Source organism: Barbus barbus (genome assembly GCF_936440315.1).
Source record: "Barbus barbus genome assembly, chromosome: 32".
NCBI classification, from domain to species: domain Eukaryota; kingdom Metazoa; phylum Chordata; class Actinopteri; order Cypriniformes; family Cyprinidae; genus Barbus; species Barbus barbus.
Window position 1 is genome coordinate 18,088,051 of NC_136760.1, and position 8,930 is coordinate 18,096,980.

General features: G+C 38.3%; 1 protein-coding gene across 1 annotated transcript; it reads left to right on the plus strand.

Annotated features, from left to right (window-relative positions):
• Positions 1–2,667: 2,667 nt before the first annotated feature.
• LOC306852587 (homeobox protein MOX-1) lies at positions 2,668–8,431 on the plus strand. Its single transcript, XM_079389534.1, has 3 exons — positions 2,668–3,427; positions 6,906–7,078; positions 7,692–8,431. The coding sequence occupies exons 1-3, from the start codon at positions 2,971–2,973 to the stop codon at positions 7,812–7,814; spliced, it is 753 nt and encodes a 250-aa protein (XP_079245660.1). The 5' UTR covers positions 2,668–2,970; the 3' UTR covers positions 7,815–8,431.
• The last annotated feature ends 499 nt before the right edge of the window (positions 8,432–8,930 follow it).

Here is an 8,930-nt window from a genome sequence, read left to right on the forward strand (position 1 = left end):
TATGCCATAAAAAGTTTATATAGCCTAACGAAAGAAAACTTATATGGTGATTGCTGGATATGAAATAAGCAGTCCAAGACATTCTGATACAGCTCTTAAGCATAACATGGTCTTTCTCAACCACTAGAGGGCAGCATCATTTAGTTTTTCCTTCAACTCAAAACAATTTGTGCAAAGTGTTATGCAGTTGAATGAGTTGCATCAAGTGTCAGAAAAATTGAACTACGACGTCAGACTAGTCATTTTTTACACACAATTATTTGGAGGAAAAAACAGTGTAATCAATAAACTGCAAAAAAATTATATATATATATATATATATATATATATATATATATATATATATATATATATATGTATATATGTATATATATATGTATATATATATATATATATATATATATATATATGTGTGTATATATGTATATATATATATATATATATATATATATATTTATATATAGCCTATATACATACACACATTGAATTTAAGACTATTTGCATTTGGAAAAAAAAATATGGTAAAAATAGAGATGTTTTGATATTTAATGGAGAATTTATTTCAAACTTTACTGTCATTCATTTCACTTGATGGTCATCTCAGTTCAAACAAAAGTTAAGCGCCACATGTGTGTGTTTTGGTTGTGTGTGAGAGTGTATCTCGCAGTTTGGCGGAAGCAGAAAATGAAGTGTACACCAGCAGGGTCTGAATCTCTTCTGTTCTCCCACAGCTCTCTGACCCGAGTCTGGCCTGGAACGGTGCTCCATTAGGACACTCTTTCATCCTTCTTATTCTCTCTGGTGTCATGAAGATGGATCAAATGAAAACACAAAAACACCCTCTTTGCCCCCAACCTGCCCTGGCTGACTGACGGCAACAGGTTTAAGCATGGAGCGGTGACTACTTCAAGACCCAAAATGTGCGTGGACTAACACACACTCACACAGAGAGAAAAAACCCCCGCAAAACTCTCTCACACAGATGGCCCTGTCTAAACGCAAATGCTGTCTAACCCCAGCCCCCTGTGGTCATGCTAAGGCCCAGGTTGCCAGTAAAGAGGTGGATGCTTCATGGCTCAGCTATTTGCTGGGTAAAGGGAAAGGATTGCAGTCTTACCTCAGAGCCTTTAAACATTACGCTGCTTTAGTCGAGGTGAAGGCTGTGCTGTTCACAAAGGTCAGGATCACACAGAGGACAAAGTGAAGCAACAATAAAAATAACCAAAAACCACAGTTCTTATAAAGGCAACTAAACACGTTTGCTTTCCATCACTTGTTATACAGCCTGTGAAGAGAGAGAAAATGAGAGATTCCAATCTCAACCACATTGAAATGTCAAGTGAAATCTGCTCAGTAGAGTACTTGCCAGAACAAACACATGGCTAGGATACAGGAGAAATGACTCACATTTGGAAGATACACTGTTTGCACGATTGCAAACAATGTGAAATATGGATAGCAGGGACTTCTTTATCAGTGTTCATTTATATGAAATCAAGCATGCCATTGTTTAAAAATCTATATTACTGACAACTATTTTTTTCCAAACCGAAACTTGAATTTTAAAAATTAACACACAAATGAGTATTGCTATCTTTAAAGTGTAAGTTATGTTTACATTGATAGCATTTATTCGATGCATATAATATAATATAATATCATATCATATAATATAATATAATATAATAATTGGTTTATATACATTACTGTTCAAAAATCTGGGGTCAGTCCAATTATTTTTAAAGAAATTATTAATATTGCTCAGCGAGGACACATTCAATTAATTAAAGACAACTATAACGTGACAAAGGATTTCTATTTAAATCCATCAAAGAATCCTAAAAACTAAAATCATAGTTTCCAAAAAAGGTTTATTGAGAACTAAATCAGCTCATTAGAATGATTTCTAAATGATCATGTGAAACTGAAGACTGGAGCATGCCCTCCTGAATCCACAGGAATAAAATACATCATATTAAAATATAAAACTATAATAATATAATAGAATATCTAATAATATTTTACAATATTTCTGTTTTACTGTATTTTTGGTCAAATAATAAAAAAAACTGTAGAAAAACAGAATTTTCATTGAGCCATGTTTTTTATAAGTTCAAATCATTCAGATAATTAAGATGCTAATGAGTTTACAGACTAATTTGGTGTTAATGAGAGCATGATTGTGTGTTTGTTGTACTATAGCTTGTGCACGCGAGAGGTGTGGAAGAAATCAATGCTTAAGTCAGGCCTTTTCACCAGCAGTGTGTGAGAAACCCCTAACTGTGTCCACAGCCAATACACACGTCCTTAACGCAGACTACAGAGCACCAGGATGGAGCATGGTCCATACTGAGTGGGGTACAAATTCCCACCAAAAATGTGAATTACATAAAAAGAGAAGAGTGAAAATGGGGGTTTTGGGGATAAAAGAAGCTAAAAAGGATCCGGTCAACTTTCCTGTGTGGGTGTTCATTTTATATTTTACAGACAATGTTCCTTTAAAAGCCAACACCTGGAAATCCCATTAGATGTGCATATAAAATCCCCCATGATTAATAGTATATGAGGCAGGACTGGGTTGGGGGGTACCAACATGTGGACCGCAGGACTCCTCCTCTGCAAGCTCACGTTACACTTCATAAACTTGCTACTCTTTCCCACCTAAGCATTTAAAAAGGAGGAGGGATCGCTTGTCAGGAATGTCTCAGAACTGTGAAAAGAGCGTGTAGAGCTGAGAGTGGATGTAGTGGGTCAGGCTGAAAGCTGAATGAGAGAGTGTGTGAGCTGATGTTTTACACCAGACTAACAGAAAGGTGGTCTGCTTTCAAACATCTGCTTATTGATTTGCAAAGGTGGACTTTGAGGCGTTGATGTGCACATGCTGAAGTGGATATTTCCCACGTTGACTTGCACCAGACCCAAAAAGCTGCATCTCTGAGGACACCTACTCTGTGCTGTGTGCTCTTCAGCATGGATCAGCCAGCCAGCAGTTGCATGCGGAGCCCTCACACGGGCAGCGCTCTGTGGGGATGCGTCAGGAGCCCCCATTCAGGAGGGTCCGGAGCTGGGCTGCAGCCCTACCAGCAGGCCCCATTCGCCCTGCACCAGAAGCACGATTTCCTGGCCTACACAGACTTCTCCCTGGTGTCGGCGCCGCACGCTTACCCTCGCGAGGACAGACTGTATCCGGAGGCGCATGGCGGGTACCAGCGGACAGAGTGGCAGTTCTCTCCTTGTGAACCCAGAGGCAGAGGGCAGGAGCCGTGCCAGGGGGCGGCAGAAGCGGTGGGAGCTGAATTGGACAGTGCAGGGGGAGACAGGCTGCCTGGAGCAGTCACAGCATGTCTAGAGGGAGAATACTCACCTCAAAGTGTGCCAGCAGTTGACACAGAGAAAAAAAGCTCCAAGCGGAAAAGAGAAATCACAGGTGAGTCATTTAGGCAAGAATGAATGAGATATGAGGCAATGGCTGGAGTGATTCATGTGAACTTTCTCATTTGTTGCCTGCTCAGAAATTGTAGCGCTTTATGTAAAACATTTAACTTAGCATAAGTTGTGCACAAAATTCAGTGTAAGGGTTGTTTGTGTTGATAAACACACCGTCGCTGTGGTTATAGCAATAGTGGTCTGTCTTTATCCAAAAATGACAATTCTTGTGATCATTTACTCACATTCTCATCATTTTAAACCTGAATGACTTTCTTTCTTCTGTGTCAAACAAAAAAAGATCAATTATCACAACTGTTTTTGTCTATGTAATGAAAGTCAGTGGGGTCCAAAACAACACTCGAACCGACTGACTTTCATTGTATGAGCAAAAACACTTTTCCTTTTGTGTTTTGCCGAATAAAGCAATATATACAAAAAGAGAGTGAGCGATTACAGAATTTTCATTTTCGGTTGAACTAAGGACATATTAGATTTTACTCCAGATATTCTATTTAAAACTCCTCACAGCAAGCATGCACATGAAGGATGACCTATAACACATTATTTTGTGCATATTATTCTGCAGTTGTTTCCTTCTATTGTTGGAGGCTCTTAGGTAAAGTTCAACTTTACAGTGTTTGCTATTGTTTTCAAAACATCTGTTTGGTGGTTTTGACATTCAGTAACATCTGTCACACTTTCTCAGCCCAGATCTGACTTTGTTAAATATTTTGATTCAAATGAAAGATGTGAAAGATGTAAAATAGAAATTCCAACAAAAGAATCGGATTTTATTGTCATGGACTGTATATGAATAAGTGGATATATGTGTTATGAATCTCTTCAAGTCTAATATACTGGACTTCCAAAAGAAAAGATGCTCAAAAATGAAGCCAGCATCTTGTGTCCAGTATCAGAAGTGTAACATCACTGAAATGGAGTCATAGAAGGTTTATTATTATTATTATTATTATTAAAATTACCCTTACAGCACTCGATAGTGTTCTCTATCGAAATGTAAAGTTTTGTGCTAAAAGTTCATATTCACCCATTTGCATATCTAAATAAATGTAGGTTTTGATGAGTCTTACAATTTTTGGCTAAATATGTCCATATCTACATAAATTCTGTAATGAATGCTCTTCATATTTCCGATTTCACGCTATTCTGAGAGGAGGAAAAGTGAACCTCAGTGTTTGTGGCACATCTGGTGCATTAATTTCATCTCTCAGCCTTTCTGTGGAAACTGAGACCACTCAGGGAAAATTTCTTGAAGATAAATACATTTCTCCATTAGTGCTTTGTACAGCATTGGCCAAAACAGCAAGACAATATTCGTTATGAGTGGCATTTAAAAATGATTAGCTCAAATCCATCACCAGGCCTTCTGCTACAACAATGCATCTAGGCCTCGTAGTCTAATGTGGGGAATAAATATACCCTTTCCTTCTCTGAGTTACCTTAATGTAACCCTACATCACTTGCGGTTGAAACAAGCCAGACCACGTCTGTAATATAACTTGCCTGCGATCCCACTTCTACATTCTTATCCATTGACATTTTCCTGTCGTTAAGCAGTAACAGGATCTCCACAGAACATACTCTCCATTTGACTGGAGAGAAATTCACCATCATGAAAATATTCTTCACCGAGGTTGAAGTTTAAGTGTGCATTAATATGAGGGAAGGTGTTGGTGTAAATGATAGAACAAAGGTGTGAAAATTTTGGCAAGGATACGATTATCAAATCTGGTAGTGATTATGTTTTCACCAGTTTTTTTTTTTTTTAACTGAAATGACAAGCAGACACTCAATGATTGTATCAAATTGTAAACAGATGTGATATTCGCTTCCAAAATGAATTCTGAATCACGAAGGATGTGCTCATCACTTTCCTTTCTCTTACAACATAGGTCTGCAGTTTATTTCAGTTTAGAGAAGCTACATTTTCATAGAAAATAATTAAATAACATGAATTGACACAACAGAAGCAAATTTGATCAAATTTTGGAGTGAAAATAAATGTATTTAAATATACTGTATATATTATATTATGTATGTGTGTGTGTGTGTGTGTGTGTGAGTGTAAATATATTTCTTCTGCTCTTCTGTTAGTTGTCATTTAGACATTATTAGTATGTATTGAACAGATTTATAGATAGTAATTTTGACTGTTCCTTTTTGTTTGGTGTCTGACAATAACTGGCGTAAAATTAAGCTTGTCAATTAATCTTGACTTCATTTGGTCAAATTACTTTAGTGCTTTCCTACATAAAATGCCAAATGCCCACCAGACACCCCACCGGGGGGGAAAGGTTGTTCCCTAAATGTTTATGGGCTTTTGCTGGGGAAATTTATTGGAGTCTGTTTTTTTGGAGCACGCACATACACACAGTGCCAGGTGTTTCTCCCCCAACCTGCCACCACCTTTCCATTTATTACCCTCAGCAGTGCATTTAAATGAACAGGACTTTAATGACGATAATAACGTGCCTTCTAAAAGGAACAGAGGCTACAGGTTGCCATATGTGAGAAGGTACTTGTCTCACTTTCCCACTCACATCTGGCAGTCCAGTCCATTTCACAGTCTGGCCAAGATCTGGTGAACACGAAGCACGAATTCTCACATTGACAAATTAAAGTCATTTAGCATTGCATCAGCTTTCTTTCAGTGCTACCGATTCTAATATGTGCCGTATAAAGGGTCACAAGGTTGGAATAACTAATTAAACTCACACAAACTGTGTTACGTGAATGCATTTTGAAGGAAACATTTTTTTCAGTGGCAGGGAATATATAAGGCACAAATTCACACTTTTAGATTTCAGCTAGGCCCATCCGAGCCTTTGTTCTTTTGTTAGTGGATTTAACAATGTTCCGGTGCATTCCTCGCTAACTTGAGTCCTCTGTGGTCAGTTGTGGCCCCCGACAACCCTCAAACTCCTGGCATGCTTTAACTGGGGCTCAAACACCCTGTGATCTGAACTGAGCCCTGTGCAAATGTGTGCCCTGTGTGGCCCACAAAACGCCTTGTAACCATGTTTTAATGCAGACAGAGTTTTAAACTTAACATGTATGAAAACACTCGCCGCTCCTGGGGGAGCTAAACTTCAGTGTTGCGTTTGAGTTTATTTTTTTAAAGGAATAGTTGAAAATTCTGTCATTATTTGCTCACCTTCATGTCGTTCCAAACCTGCACAACTTTCTTTTTTTCTGTGGAACAAAAAAGAAGACATTTTGACATATGTTTTGACACTATTGTCAGTGACAGTCAATAGGGTCCTAAACTACATTAGAACCACAAACCCCATAAAATATCTTCTTATGTGTTCCACTGAGTAAATTCAAGCAGTATTTTTTTATTTTTTGGTGAACTGTTCTTTTAAATAAACCTTTTTAAGAAACGTTTGCTTTAAAAATATGATTTAACTGTCTCAGATCACAAAACTAGTCTCTTTTTCCTTTGTATCCTCTAGATATTCAGGACTCAAGCTTCAAAGCAGACTCAAACTGCAAGGCCAGAAAGGAACGGACTGCTTTTACCAAGGAGCAACTCCGGGAGCTGGAAGCCGAGTTCACCCACCATAATTACTTGACCCGCCTGCGCCGCTACGAGATCGCTGTCAACCTTGACCTCACTGAGAGACAGGTACAAAAGATACTTCAGCTCATGCTAGTGGTATTTTTGGCTGAAAACAGCGAAGAAAACACTCATCCGTCAAGTCTAAATGAGTCTGTGTGAAATATGATTGACAATACTGAAGTAGTGCCGTCATCCCATCAATCCCTGACTTTGCCCTTCAGTGATTTCGGACTAAGCTCTTTTTTTTTCTTAGGCTCAGACCACACTTAGCTTGGTCCTTGATGGTTTTCCCAGGCCTGAGTCCCAAGCACATGCCAGATCCCAGCACAACTCTGGGCTTCTCCCGAATCCCTTTGCAACTCTTTCTCCACTTTTTCCGATGCATCCTACATATCTTGGCTGTCTGCCACCCTTTGCTTTCAAAATGAGTGGCAGACAAATTCAGTCAAGAAGGAGCATGTAAAAATAGTGTGGGAACAGATGGTCCATGTTCCTGTGTTTCCACAGAGATGCACAGGGGTCACAGACTTGCGTTCCTCAGAGCTTAGTCGTCAAAAATAATGTCACAAATCTCTTGATTTGCTGGCTGCAGAATTATTTCGAATCACTCAAGAGAGGATGCTTTTATTCTCAAAATCATTTCCAGACAGTTTTAATGCATCATTGTTTTTATTCACAGGTGAAAGTGTGGTTTCAAAACAGACGGATGAAGTGGAAGAGAGTGAAAGGAGGACAGCCTGCATCTCCTCATGACCTTGAAGCAGATGAGATGGACTCCGCCGCTTCGCCCAGCTCCGAGTAAAACTCTGATCTAGACATTTGCTCATATTTACAATCACCCAAATCACCCTGGCCATACACACAATGTCCAATTTTTCACTAGTCCTTCCACGTATCCCGTTGCACTGCTTCATGGACAAAAGCGTCCGTGCTTCCTGTTGCTCTTTTCACTCAGATGACTAATTATCAACAGAGCTTCAACGGCTTGGAAGCACCATCCACTTTCAGTCCACATGTTTCACTTTCATTCATAAACAGATCGAGTGAAATCAGAGACTTATAAAAACCCAATTACTCACGTGTAAAAACAATTTATATTAACTGTTCATGCCCTGGTTTAATAGCTTTGACCTCCAGCCGTGACGGCATGATGTAGGTCTTTCACACTGTGGTGATGGTGCCTGAACCCTGATCAGAAACACCTGTGAAGGTCCACAGAATAACTAGACGGTCTCGGGATCACGCCAAACCACCAAAGTGTCGATATCACGTCTTTATTTTTTCCCTAAATTGTGTTGTCAGGTTACTCTTAGAATAAACCTTGTTGAACTTTTTTTTGTACCTCTTTTTATATGAAATTAATAAAACACAAATGTTGCATAAAAATGAGAAAAAAATAATAAATATTTGAAAACTGAGAAAAAACTAATTGTGATTATTTTTTCTTCCGGTCTCATTTGAATTGTAATACGAACAATTTTATACTGACACCCACTGGCGGGAGGCAGCATTACACCAAAAGCATGCATACATTTAATAAATGTAACATAAATATCAACAACAATCAATTATATGAGATTTACAACTATTGTACTGGTTTGTGTGACATGAATACATTTAAAATAGATTTATGATCCAAGATGGGTTGTTTCATTATCATTAAAGGGATAGTTCCCCCAAAAATGAACTTTCTGTCAGCATTTACACACCATCATGTAGTTACATGACTTTTTTTTATTCTCAAAAGACAAAAGAGGATATTTTGAAGAACTCTTTTCACCTATAAATAAAAGTCTGTGAGGTCTAATAACAATGTGGACCCCACTCACTCATTTTAAGGAAAAAGTTGTTTCTTCACACAGAAGAAAGAAGTACAGTATAACAGATTTGTAATGACATGAGTGAGAGTAAATAAAGA